Source organism: Carettochelys insculpta, chromosome 25, assembly GCF_033958435.1.
Source record: "Carettochelys insculpta isolate YL-2023 chromosome 25, ASM3395843v1, whole genome shotgun sequence".
Classification (NCBI taxonomy): Eukaryota; Metazoa; Chordata; order Testudines; family Carettochelyidae; genus Carettochelys; species Carettochelys insculpta.
This window is the reverse complement of record NC_134161.1, coordinates 13441064-13456014: the sequence shown is the minus strand read 5'-3', so window position 1 is coordinate 13456014 and position 14951 is coordinate 13441064. Positions and strand designations below refer to the sequence as shown.

Here is a 14951-nt window from a genome sequence, read left to right as displayed (position 1 = left end):
AGAAGCAGTCATCTATGCATCCCATTCACTGCTTCCTGTTACTACCACTTGCCTCATACTTCCGACAGCTGAGTCTGCTATGCTATGTCCTCCCTCAAATCCATTCTGAATCCTCTTTCACAGGATCTACCTCCCCCAGGCAACAGCAAAGTGAAACGGATATGATTCCGGTCAGCTTAGCTGATGCCTAGGGGGTTTGGACTCAGAATCATGAAACTGACCAGAGGCTTTACTCTTTGTAGCATGCTACACTATACACAGTTCTATAGTTTTGTTCTGAAGGCCAAGATAATCTTGGTCACACTGACACCTTTCAGAAGCAGGTTCCATCCTGGTGGGTTATCTTCTGAGTTATGGCTGAGCTAGAGAATGACCGTTCCATTACAGGAACTTCATTTGTAGACTCAGGAAGACAACACTGGGAACGCACACGTAAGGTTATCTTCAAAACAAGGGCTCACAAAACACTACTTTTAAATAAAAGCTTAAACAAGCAGTTTCTGCAGAACTGAAGTCCCTCTAAACTCAATGTTTTCTACTCACCACTATTGAGTGGTTATTTCAAACCGGGACATACTGCAACTTCTTAGCAGCCTGAGATGACCCTTAATTGTTCTAGTGATGTACACTGGCAGGTGGGAAGCAAGGGGTAACAGCAGCCTTGTCAATTCCAGACTCTCAATTCTTCTATGAATCATACCTGCAAAGCAGCACCTTGCCATTTCCCTTCTACAGGAAGGAAGCAAACAGGTTAAGCATGTGTGGGAAAACACCTGCCGGACTCCATGCTCAAAACCTTATTTTTGGCTGAGTCTGTTCCATGAGCTAATGCCCTTAATTTAGATTCTGACACTGTTTCATTCTCTTCAGTTTCCAAATGTATGTGTGATCTTGCTGCCAATGAGAAACTAGACATCAATTTCTTTAGCTGGAATTGATAAATTATGCAAAGAAAACTTCATGTTCAAATGCTGATGTATTAACTAGGAGCTCAAACTGCAGGTTTGTATTAACATTTCAGATTTAATCTTTTGAATGGAATATTTTAATCCACCGTTCTATTTCAGACCACACTTACTGGAAGACTGACTGCTAACACTGGGAACCAGTTTACAATCAACATCCAGTTAGTCAGTTATATTAATTTGTGCAAATTAACATGCCAAATCGTCTGTAGCCAAAATGTAGTTCTAAAGCAAACTTTTCCCATTCATATTAGTATTAATAAATCCAGATAAAAAGCTTATTGTTCAACGCAGATCTGGCAACCAACCTGAGTCCAAAACTACAACACAGAATTTGGTGATTAAGGATTTACTGCTGCCATACATACAAAGCAGAGACTAGCTTCAGTTGTGAAATACACACTTCAAATCAGTTTCAAATCTCAGGTGAATGCATATTTAGTCTAACAGATGGTGTCCTCAAGTTCTCTGTCGGCTGCTGTCACTTCACACTATGCAGTGACATACTTAGTGAGATTCATCTACTAGAGAGCTGAAACAAATGGGACAAAGCTTTTCACAAGGAGTTGGATCTAAAAAATAATGGAAGAGAATATAAGGCAATGCCTAAAATCTACCTCAAAATGCATAAGTTTAACTTTTTGATTAAAACATTAAGGCTCTGAATTTCATGTAGGACACTTCCTTAAAAATGTGTATGTTTAACTCACCTCAATGCAACAACAGGTATTTTCTGAATGGTCTAGTGAAAACTGTTGCAGAGCATGGCTTTTGGGTCTCATGCCTTGTCACACTCCTAATACAGTGGCAAGTTAAATACCAGCAACACTGGCAATAATGTGGTCAGTAAGCTACTTTTCATCACCAGACTTAACTCTATTACCAATCAGTTCTCAAGTTAGAAACCAAAAGCCACAGAGGCAGAATTTCTCTCCCCATTAAGAGGGAGAGCAAGAGAAACATACAGACCATGTGACTTAACCAAAGGGTTTGAATAAAACTTTTGAGTACACTGCCCCTCCCCCCCTCAGTCTGCCTAAACTACTGGTCAGTGAGATTAGTGTATTGGGCAGCAAGATAGCAAATAATTCCAACAACTGCCCACTGGAGAGGAAATCAACTATTACACAAGTAAGAGGAAGAACAATTACTCAGGCCCTGTGAAGAGCATGACCAAGGCAGCATTGTCAAAGCTTTTTCCCCTTAAACTTTGTAGCATGGGTGGGACTTAAAATTAGATTTGTCACTATAACTGAGCCAACGCCTAGAACAGATCATTCTACATTTTAACTGTACTCTAACAGCATCGTAACTGGGCACAGACAAATCCTAAAGATCCTGTCAGCAAGGATCTACCAAAACCCTAACTATATTACTTCAGAAGTCAACAGGAATAAGTAAGTTTGTATCAGACTATAAAATGAAAACTAAAGTGAAGGTATCTCGGAAGTTTCCATTCATTCAAAAAGTAGTAAGCACTTTTATTAAATCAGCTTCTGCAGTCTTAAAACTTCCTGGTGTTTAAGTGTGAAAAGAGAACACCCTTTCCCTCAATTTTCTTTTTTATTTTTGCGTTGCTGCATGTTATTTAATCAGATTTTAGTCCCTTATTTCCTGTCATTAGGATACAGAGTTCAACTCAATGGTTTGTCTATATACTCTTTTCAAAGTAAAGCCAACAAGGAAGAAACCATCTGACCACAAGCTATGAAATACAGAGTTACAAAATATTTTGTACACTTGTGTTTTATGCTCATTTCATACAGTTATCTACACTAGACCTGACCTCCCTGAGCTTAAGCATTCTACCGAACAGTATCTTATCACTTGTTTAACAATGAATCACTAACAGGCTGTGCTAGCAGTTGGTAGATAATTTCCTATTCAGTCTTTGAACCTTGGCAGGTTTTTACTAGTTGTTCAAGCAGGTTCAGTCTATTTTTAATCCCAATGTTATATTTTGCAGCAATCTCCAAAATTAAGACTACAAAACGAACATTTCTTCATTTCTGCTTCCACTCAAGAGCTGTTACTGCAAAACTTTCTGGCTTCTAATAGAAGAGGATTTTATATGAGGAAAAATGGTATCAAATGATAAGGCAGTTATACTTTTAAGTCAACACACCCAGTACTGGAAGCTTAACAGAAAAAACAACCTTAATTGTCTATTTTGCTGGCCAAGATGAGCATCCAATCTTGCTCTTGGGATGGGGGGAAAAAAAATTTCTTCAGGCTTTACACTTGGATTCTCTGTTTTATCTTATAGGCATTATACCTAGAAGCAGGCCTAAGTCTACAGAGACATAAGTTAAACACCAAAAAAACCAGAAACAAAACCAAAACACCTATTTTAATCAGCAGAGATTAATGATGTCCCATGGTCCAGGTGCCATATTTCATAACCAGTGACATTTAAGTTTTGAACTTAAGTAAAAACAGGCAGCATATAGATGAGAAGTCTAATTTTTATTTTTTCCCCCTCTAATTACCTGGGACTTGCATAGAAATAAGGATAAAAAAAGACACCGTAATAATGAAGAAAATTAACAGGGGGACTCCAGCAGCTGCAGTCCTCAAAAGTATTGTTCATTATTTTTAAGTTACAGATTTTCAAATAGGAGACCTATTTCTTGGACCAGGGAGAGTATACTTCTGAGCTTACTCTGTGCTCTTCTTGTCCTGAAGAACAGCTCAGAGTAAGCTTGAAAGCTTCTCTCTCCCCAACAGAGGCTGATCCAAGAAATTATATACTTGACCAACTCTGTCTCATATCCTGGAAGTAATATGGCTACACAACCACTAGATATCAAATTGGCAGTATCCTTTCAAGATAAGCGAGTGACATCACCATGCTTTACTTAAGATCAATTTAAAAAAGGAGTCCTGTAGCACTCTAACAACTCAAAAATAATTTGTTAGGTGATGAGCTTTTGTGGGACAGACTCACTTCAGATCTGGAAAATGATCAATTTGTCACTACTGCCTAATGAACAACCATATTTTTTTATATATATTAAAAAAATGTAGAAACTGGGAAACACCTCTGGATCTTTCAGCTACAGAACTGTATGTGATCCTTTATCACTTACTATACATTTCTGAAGTTATGAGTAGGGTCCTACCAAATTCAGACATGAAAACATGTGAAATCTTGTGTACTTTTACCTTATATCTCATACAGATTTCATGGAGGAGACCAACTTTTCTCATATATAGAATAATGCCCTAAAAGGACATTACAGGGGACTGCAACGTTATTTTAGGGGGGTTGCAGTACCACCACCCTTACTTCTTGCACATCCTTCACAGCTGGGAGACCAGAGAATAGCAGCTGTTGGCCAGATGAACAGTTAAGGCGGCAGCACTCAATCAGAAGCAGCATAAAATAAAAGTAAGAACAGCAACACCGTACCAGGCAATGCCTACTTCTATGCTGCTCCTTCAGAGCTGAGCAGCCAGAAAGCACTGACTGCAGACTGAGAACCCAGTTCTGCAGGCAGCCACGCAGAAGTAAAGACAGCCAGCAGCCACCACTCCACAGATGTCCAGCTCTGAAACAAGGGCCAATGCCAGAAGCAGCACAGTAGTAAGGATGGCAGAACCACAACCTCCACTACAATAATCTTGTGACCACCTCCCAACTCCTATTTGGGTCAGGATCCCCACAACTATAACTCCAGGAAAATTTCAGATTTTTATGGCTGAAATCATGAAAATTACAGGTTTGTGTGTTTCAGAAACTGACCAAAGTGGATTGTGAACTTAGTAAGACCCTAACTATGATCTATACAGACTTGTAGATTAAGCCATGCTTTTTTCTAGATGGTATTAATTAAAGTCTTCAGTAAAAGTAAGTTTTCCCTCACAAATGAAAAATGAACATGAACAGGCTACTTTAATGTTCAGAGTACTTAGTAATTAATCATGAGTAAAGTTTAAAATGGTGCAGTCTCCAATTAGAGTTAATGGCTCAGTTTATCTATAATTGATGTGAAAATGAGAAGTGTTATGCTCCTCTTGCATTTTCAAGTTACATGAATCTAGAATCAAAGTCTGAACCTTTAATAAAACATTTGTTGGTGATGCTGCCAGCAAAGTAAGTTCTGCCAGCAAGGTATTTAGTGTATAAACCTAATACTGAACTCTGCACAGACATTTCTTGAGACATGTTTACAAAAGTAAAAGATCAAAACATTAAAAATTTCTGGGGACTACTGGGTTTTCAAGGGCCAAAGGGGTGATATACAACAATAGACACTGACGTAATAACGTGTATAATTTTAAAGAGTGAATAAACCATGTCTTACAAGATTCCCAAATAATCAATGATTAAATGTAAAACACTGCTTCAGAATTTGTTTTCTTTTTATATTCAACACAGGAAATTATATATTGTTTCAAACGTCTACAGGCAAGCACCCTCTATATCTTAAATCCAAGCAAGCTTAAAAAATTTTCCAAAAAAGAGTGGGGTTTGCTTTTCTCCATAATTTTGATTTGCAATAAAAACAGCAGTACCTCCCCTGCATGACTTCTTGTATGTTTTCTACTCCTGTAAATACTTATCAGAAGGACCTTGCCTTCCAGAGTTGGGAAAATCTTTAGATTTGCTCATCTTGCTTACATATGGAAACTGATAAACTAGGAAACTAATGTCCTTTCACTTCTAAAAATTTAACATCCACACTGTCAGAAGCAAATTTTCACAGATTTGTTATTCCTTGGAACTTGAATCTGAGAATAGAATTTCCCCCACATGGTCATTTGCTGAGCCAAAAGAAAGTCACTGAGGTGGATAGAAATGGTGCAAGACACTTATGGCCACATCAGTGTACCAAACATTATGGCTGACTAAAATATTATGCCTCAACATGATCTGGTTTATCTCTCTCCCAAAAATCCTAGTTGTTGCTGCAAATGTGAATGGCCCACACATAATTTTTCACAATAGCTATATAAAAAGTCCATCAAAATAAATCTCACTTTTAAAAACCTTACTATGAATTACTTCAGACTCAGTTTCATAAAAGGTCACATGAATAAAGCAGAAATGTCATGTCTTTAAAGGGCTTTAGCATATGAAGGACTTGATACCTCGAATAAAGATTCTATTAAAAGGATTTTTGAGCTCACCATCCACCACGTTTTTGAAGCTCCTAGAAAACTTTGCAAACAAAAAGGCAGGAAGAACACATTCAAGTAACTTGACTAATATGGACAAACACTGTTAGCTGCCACAACCAATGCATCAGCTCTTCTGCTGCATACATACCAATTTATTCACAAAGGACCTTGTCCAAACTTAACTTCAATCAGCACAGGACAGGGCTCAGGAGAGAAGGCCTGACTGCCATCAATGAGAGGCCTGTGAAGAATGCACCGTACAATATGATATTCCATGTACACAAACCTACCAACACAATGCAAACACTGAAACAAAGTTCAAGTTGTTTGCAGGATTACTGGACATACCACAGAAAGGGAATGGTAGTTGAAGTATTAAAGTGATAGGAAAAAAAAGTCACATAATGGGAACATGCTGAAGCACCTAAACTAGTAAACACACAGTCATGTGTTTTCCCCAGGGCTAATACCACTTTTTAAGCTTATACATTATCAAAATCATCATGTTCTGTAAATTGTAGGAAGTGACCTGGCACCCATTTTATGGCACTGAGCACAATATAAAAGTGTAGACTGGTGGAGAATTTACCACTGAAGTCTCAAAAAGAACAGTTTTAACTCATCTACACTAAGATTTCACAGCTGCAATTCTCCACAGGTAATCACAACACTAGGGCTTACGTCTACACAAGAAGCCTCCATTGACAGAGGTCACTGTCAGAAGGGGTATCCTGCCAAAACTTCTATTGACTGACAGCCTCTACACATATAAAAGTAGATTAAAAGAGCAATCCACTCTGTCCACAGAGCGCCACCAGACTGACCAACCCTCTATCAACAGAGCCACTCAAGCTCTGCAAAGAGGGCTGCCTAGTGAACAGGAAACCCTGTCTGCCAACAAAAGGGCCCGACCCACTACATTGCTGTTCTGTCGACTGAACATTTTCGAGAAAGGAATAATGCTGCCAGCAGATGTGCTGGGTTTTGTCAACAAATTGCACTTTGCATGTAGATGCTCTACAGTTTTCCAAAAAAATCTCAGTTTTGCTGGGAAAAGCCTCTTGTGTACATGTAGCCCAGAAGTTGGAATATCAACTGGATTCAAACTAAACTGCTTAATCCTACTCAGAGGTTTAAATGACAGTGATAAAAAAACCACAAGCTACAGCATCTAATATTCATACCACTAATTCCATGTCCTAATTTTTCTAGCGTAAACAAGGCCTTCAAATAAAATTAAAGCTATTTTTGCTTCAAACAAAGCAGATGGTATTTCCCTCATGTAGTGTTGCTCATAAGCAAATCTATCTTCCAGAAAGGATGCATATAAGCAGCTGAATTTGTCTAGGATATGACCAAGGAAGTAGCCTACAGTTGGCAGAGGTTTTAACAGGTGTAAAAAATTAATCCAACCCTCAGAAATACTAAAGGTTCTTCACTTGCAAGTCAATGCCAAATAATCTGATCCAGACTGTAGTTGTAATTCCTCAGGCCAGTGTTAGTTATCCCTGGCAAAATAACCTCAAGGCAGGTTTTTCAGGCTCAGTACTGTCATCAGACTACCACCATGTTACATCAGACCACTAGTAATTATAATAGATAACCGTAACTAATGCAAAGAGAAATATCTGAAAAGCCACTCCCAAGAGGTAGTTGCACAGGGAGGGAGAAGTCAGACCAGAAGTCTGTACGGCATCTATGAACAACACAAACATTGTAAGCTGGCAATTACAGAAAAAAATCAGGGCTTCAGATTTTCATACAGGGATTTTGCAGCTTAATCAAGGCTTTGTACACTCTTTACAGTCAGTAAACGGAAGTGTGTCAAATCAGGTCATCCATAAATATCTCCAGCATGCCTGTCCTTCCTACTCACCCACTCTAACACACTACCAAAGCAAAATGGATGTAGCAATTTTGTGTATTACTAGATTCAAGCCTTTGTATTTGACTATCAGCATATGCCTAACTGTTGACTGTGAGATTTGATACTGATATATTATGAAAACAGAGTCCAAAATTATCATGATATTTTGCTATCATCCTCATCATGTATCTAATTGTATTACAGAAGTTTTGTGCTTATAAAGAAGAAAGCAAGCTGAGGGAGAGGGAAGGGAACAGAACGGAACATGTTCTAGCTGTCAGACACAAATCCACTGTGGTTGAAGAATGCTTTAGTCTAAAAAGGTCATGCCATCGAATAGTTTAAAATTGAAAATTTATTATTCAGGCTCTGTTAAGATAATTAAGCCTTGACCAAATGGCTGCATTTAATCAGAGGCTGTTCCCCATGAAGTTGCCATAGAACAGTCTAAGCTTGCAGACCAGTCTCAGAAACTCACATTTCTTGTCACTATGCCAAGAATGCAGAGGTCAGTGCTCAAAGAAGGAAAAAAAAACAGGCAGAGAGGAATTCAGCTAGTTACCTATCCCTGTTATCAGCAACTGGATATGGAAACACATACCAACTCTAATGCTGAAGTAAAAACAAAATGAAAATAAGAATGAATTCCTTCCTATCCCAACTCCAGGCCACAAAAAAGGCAGCTTCCTATAGCCCAAGAATTCTAAATTGCCTTCACAGGCAAAAGGAAATTTCAGCTAGCTAACAGCATTAGCACAGTGCCACCTGCTACAACTTACCCTTGCAGATCAGGAGCTGCTGCTGCTTTAGACACAACATGGCAAAATGGCGAAATGCCTGTTTTTAAAGAACAGAATTGATTGTCCCTTTCCTGAGCCATCTCCTACCTAGCTCTACCAGACAATTAATATTTCACTGCTTTCTTTTAAAGCAAGTGTTGTACTTGGAGCACATTAGATCCTTTCAGTGCATATTTTTAAAAAAAAACACACCAGCCACACATCAGGACATTGAGTTTGAGGAAAAGGTGTCACCAAACTACAGACCAATGAATCGGGATCACCCAATTGATACCAGACAGCTATAGCAAAGGAGCAAATACCAGCCAAACATATCCACTGGTACACCAACATTTCTAAGCTGGCCGCAGACACTAAGACATTACAAATGCAACACCATCCAGGTGAACAAGACTGTCAGAAACCAATCCTTGCTTACTGGTTTTGGTTCTCTGTGCCTTAAATATTGAGTCTGTTCTGGTCTGGCTATGGTCTGAAGAAGTGGGTCTGTCCCACGAAAGCTCATCTAATAAACCCTTTTGCTAGTCTTTACAGTGCTACTTGACTGCTTTTTGTTTTGATAGAAACAAATCAAGTTGCAAGACTGGGAATGGCAAGTTCAGCCGCTATGTGTGAAGAACGTGACACCAGCTACGTCTCCCCCGCACTCCCCCTCCAACACCCGGATGACTTTTATCACCAAGGGGACAATGGGGTAACTTTCTGACCCGTCTCTTTTCACCCTGATTTGTTACCTTCGGGGCGGCGGGAGCAAAGTCACGCAGCACTCCAGACTGACCCGAAATAGAAAACCGGCTGTGAAACGAGTGTTTAACCCCGTTAAACAGGGCTTAGCGATCCCCTCTGCCCCAGCGCAAAACGGGGGCCCGGAGGAAAAAAGGGGACTCCCCCTCCTCCTCTCCTGCAGCGCAAAAAAGGGGGGGCGCGGAAGAAAAGAAGGGGACCCCTCTCCTCCTCCTTCCACCCAGGGCAAACGGAGGCCCCTCCTCCTCCCCACCGAGCCCAGGGGTAGCCCGGTCCGAGACCAGGGTCCTCCTCCACCGAAGGGGGCGGGTCGCAAATAGGTGGCTGAAAACCGCAGTCGCTGGCCCTTCCCACCCCGGCCTTCGTGCCTTTCAGGGGGCCTCGGCAGCGGCACGGCAGAGGCTGGGCTCCGCCACTGCGCCAAGGCGGGGGGGGGGGGGCGTCTCGGCGGCAGTGCCCCCCTCACGCAGCCTTACCTCGATGTACCCGGCCAGCGTGGTCGCGGGACCCGTAAACCCGAGCAACAAGAGCAGCAGCAAACCCAGCTCTGCGCCCGCCGCCATCCCGTCCAACCTCCTGTCCGTCCGCGCCGCCGCCCAGCAGCTTCTGCGGTCCCAGAGTCCAGCGGTCTGCAGGGAACCGCCTCACAAAACCCCGCCCATCTTCACGCCAATCATAGGTAGTAACGAGGAAGCCCCGCCCTCCCCAGCTGCGGCCAATCACCGCGACGTATAGACAACATAGTCTGCCCCTACTCCAGCGGCCTCCAACAAACGATCTTGCGGGAGGAGAAAACCACGCCCCTACTTCCGAGTGTCCGCCAATCAGAACAAGCGTAACAGGGGAAAGGCAAGCCCATGCGTGCAGCACCCGCATTTCAAAGCTTCAGCCAATCACAGGGAGTGGCTCTAAGTTGCAAGCGGCACCACCACCTGCCACTATGTACCGCCACCAGGCGTGGGCTGGCATTGAGCCTGGTGCACTCTGCGGGTGGGAGGCGGATGCTACTAACCTCTGAGTCCCAGACCCACGCAACCGCTTTCCTAAGCCCTGCAAGAAATTGCTATCGTGCGTAGTGCATGACTCCAGGCCCGCTCTGCAACCTTGGAACGAAAGGGAGGTGGGCAGCCTTGCTGGCCTTAGAATACTCTGCAGCCTCTCTCTTCCCAGTGCTTTTGGATAGCCGCAAAAAGAGAGAGTGAAACAAGCATAAAAAGGAACTGCTTTCTAGAAGGGTCTCTCTACTGGTCTGCAACTAGAGCAACTAAACAGCAATCCCACAACCACTTGGTTAATAGGTAAATAGTAGCAGAGAGGTAGCCCTGTTAGTCTGTAATCTAACAAAACCAAACAGCAGTAATGTAGCTCTTGAAAGACGAACAAAATAATTGTGATGAGGTGATGAGCTTTTGTGTGTCAGACCACTTCTTCAGATCTACAGCATTGCCAGTCCAGTCTCAGTTATATAGCACAGAGTTCCCAAAAAATTGCAATAATTGGTAAAATGGAACAATGGGTCTGCATCAGTGTAATGTTCCTGTACGGAAGGAGAGGGCCACAAAAGCCAACCAAACCCTTTGGCACACCTTCCATTTTATTTTTGGAGACTACGTATCGCATAACTCAGAAATACTTGTTACAAGGCAGGTTAACATACAGTTAACAGTGACAACAGAAAATCCCCTTATACCATAAGCCTTAAATAAGTACATAAAAGTTTAAGCTACATTTTTCACTAACTTTTTTGCTGGGGGTTTAATACATGAAAATAAAAAATAGAAACTTCTTTCCTTTGATGGTCCAAATCATCTGGTTGTGGTCTTCAGCAGCGATCCCTGCAAACTGGGGGCTTGTGCAGCTGCTCAGGAGACATTCCAATCCTGCCAGGGTGGTTAGCAGAGTTAATTTTTTTCTCCTGGTGGTGCACATTCACACATGCATCGGGACACATAATTTATTCTGCACATGGGGGCAGGGGAGGTTAGAGGGAACATTGGTCCCCAACAGCCAGTGCCCAGCCCTGGTCTGTACAGTTATACATTAACAGCAAGTTTCAAATGATACACTCTATAACCACAGATTCAAATTCAGGATAGTGAATTTGGCTCTTCATGTTTTTAAGAAAGAAAAATTGAATAGTAATAGTAACAGGATTGCAATAAACCGTGACTCCAAACCCAAGCTCCATCATGTTAGGTGCTATACAGACAAAATGAAAGCACAAAGGTTTAAATCCTCAAAACTGTTCAGGCAAGTCATGCCCATTGAAATCAATGAAAGTTTGGTGCCTAACTATTGTTGAGGATCTAGGTCCATGGCTACGTCTACACGTGCATGCTACATCGAAATAGCTTATTTCGATGTAGCGACATTGAAATAGTCTATTTCAATGAATAATGTCTACACGTCCTCCAGGGCTTGCAACGTCGACGTTCAACTTCGACGTTGGGCAGCACCACATCGAAATTGGTGCTGCGAGGGAACGTCTACGCGCCAAAGTAGCACACGTAGAAATAAGGGTGCCAGGAACAGCTGCAGACAGGGTCACAGGGAAGACTCAACAGCAAGCCGCTCCCTTAAGGGGCCCCTCCAGACACAGTTGCACTAAACAACACAAGATCCACAGAGCCGACAACTGGTTGCAGACCCTGTGCATGCAGCATGGATCCCCAGCTGCAGCAGCAGCAGCCAGAAGCCCTGGGCTAAGGGCTGCTGCACACGGTGACCATAGAGCCCCGCAGGGGCTGGAGAGAGAGCGTCTCTCAACCCCTCAGCTGATGGCCGCGATGGCGGACCCCGCTATTTCGAAGTTTTGCGGGATGCGCATCGTCTACACGTGCCCTACTTCGACGTTCAACTTCGAAGTAGGGCGCTATTCCCATCCCCTCATGGGGTTAGCGACTTCGACATCTCGCCGCCTAACGTCGATTTCAACTTCGAAGTAGCGCCCAACACGTGTAGCCGTGACGGGCGCTATTTTGAAGTTGGCGCCGCTACTTCGAAGTAGCGTGCACGTGTAGACGTGGCCTATGAGTGGAAAAGATTGCATTGTAACAAAGTGATTATTTTAAAGGGATAATATTTACGTTAATGATTTCAAAACAATTTTTATAATATGATATAACATAATATGTTTGCTCCTAGCAACCTACCCTCACTTTTGTGCAGTGTGCTGTAGACCAGTAGTTTTTCTGTCCTTTAGCCAGGAAATGGTTTGATTGCAAACGATAGAAGAGCACACTGTCAACTTAAAAAAAAACAGAAAACCCCCAACTTAGTGTAAACAGACATATGCAACTTGAAACCTTAGGATTATTACAACTGAACAAGTTTTAAAATTCCTATTTACTTGTCAGATTTGTGACACTTAAAATTTATGCTTTTCTCAATTTAGAAGAAAAAGTGAATTTAGAACTTCTGTGCTGTTGAGTTGGAGCGTTTCAGAAAGTGTTTAAAATCAATTGTAGCAAATTCGAGTTGACATGTCCTTTTAAATAATTCCACTGTGTCTATTGTTTATAAAACACTTGAGTCCTTCAGAAAGAAAAAACACTGTATAAACGGAAGGCATTTATTATTTATTTATTATGTGTTGTTTGACTTTCACAGTAACAAAGAAAATAGTCAAACAAAATGTGGTGGGTAAAAACATAGTCCCACTAAAGTCAATGGTTAGCCATTAATTTTAAAGGAAGTAGGATATCACCACAAAAATCTCAAAGATGCTGCTACCTAAAACAGAAATAGTCTCTGTAATTTTATAAAAAGCAGATATAATTTAATATACATCAGACAATCTTCAGAGGCAATCTCTACATATGAAATAAGAAATATTACTTAAAACATATATAAAAATACCTATTAGAAGTAATTCATGGAATAAATTATAAAAGAATTGGTATAATTTATGTATTTTATACTCCATAATTTTCATAGCTGAAAGTGCAAGAGTGCTTACACCAAAATCCAAAGCAAACAGAAAAATGTCAACATTTTCTGACAATTAGATAAAATTACAACCTGTATATGTTCTTTAACTTTCACATTCTTCACACGCTCCCAAGTGATATTTTTTTCTCAAGTGGATGCAAGAAGGATTGCTGCAGTGTTCTAAATGGGAACAATCTGTAATACAGATCAATAAGCATCAGAGTTTTAATTAAAATGACCAGCTGGTCCACTAGTCACTTAACTACAGTCTCACTTTTGCTGTACTTGGAAACCTTTAAATCTCTTTTACTGCAGTCTTATGGCATCTGCAATCTTCTTTTAAATTTGCCCAAATCCCACTGGAATATTAATTGACTCCTTTGAAATAATACATTTTACAGTAAACTCTTTCATATCCAACATTCTATCACACAGAACTCTCAAATAACCAGCATTTTAACCATAAGTAAATTTCAGTTGTTTTTCATGAGTACAGTATAGAAATCCCTTGATTTACACGGAAGTTGCATCCTGGGCAACCTCCACATAAATCAAATTTCATGTAAATTGGGGGGTGTTGGAGAGATCCCCAGAATTCCCCTGGCTGGGAAAGCGGGCAGCCAGAGCCTCTGCAGAGCTTTGCTGCTCCCAGGCTTCTCTCAACTGGGGGGCACACCGTTCCTTACGATGCAGTTTCTCCCAGCTATTGGACTACTTGCCTAATGTCCAGCAATGTAAAGAATAAAATTGTCAGGCATATAGACTAACATAACTTGTGGGGGAAAAGTCAACATGGTTTATTTAAATGGAAATCAAGCCTTACTAAGCTGCTAGAGTTGTTTGAGGTGGTCAATAAGCATGTGTACAGGGAGGATCCAATGGATATAGTGCACTTAGATTTCCAGAAAGCTTTTGATAGGTCCCTCACCAACGGCTCTTAAGTAAAATAAGTTGTCCTAGGATAAGGGGGAAGTTCCTTTCACAGACTGAAAACTGGTTAGAAGATAGGAAACAAAGGCTAGGAATAAATGGGAAGTTTTCAGAATGGGGAGTGGTGTTCCCCAAGAGTCTGTACTGGGACTAATCCTATTCAACCTACTTAAAAGTGATCTGGAAAAAGGGAGTAAAAAGTGAGGTGGCAAAATTTGCTGATGTTACTAAGCTGTTCAAGATAGTTAAGAACAAGGCAGACTGTGACGAGCTTCAAAAAGATCTCACAAAACTAAGTGTCTGTGCTACAAATGACTTTTAATGTTGATAAATGTAAAGCAATGCACATTGGAAAAAATAATCCCAACTATACATACAACATGATGGGGACTAATATAGTTATAATTACTCAAGACAGAGATCTTGCAGACATTGTGGATAGTTTTCCGAAAACATCCATGCAATGTGCAGCAGCAGTCAAAAAAGCAAACAAAATGCTAGGAATCATTTAAAAAGGGATAGAGAATAAGACAGAGAATATCTTACTGCCTCTATATAAATCCATGGTATGCCAACAGCTTGAATATTGCA

The 14951-nt window shown here is 41.1% G+C and overlaps 1 protein-coding gene across 2 annotated transcripts in view; it reads right to left on the bottom strand.

Moving 5' to 3' along the window:
• APLP2 (amyloid beta precursor like protein 2) overlaps positions 1 to 10127 on the bottom strand; it is a 73931-nt gene extending 63804 nt beyond the window's left edge. For both annotated transcript variants that reach the window (XM_074977218.1, XM_074977219.1), the window contains exon 1: positions 9977 to 10127. In XM_074977218.1, coding sequence (XP_074833319.1) covers positions 9977 to 10063 — 87 coding nt within the window. In that variant the 5' untranslated portion in view covers positions 10064 to 10127. The remainder of the gene's footprint in view (positions 1 to 9976) is intronic.
• Positions 10128 to 14951: the final 4824 nt, after the last annotated feature.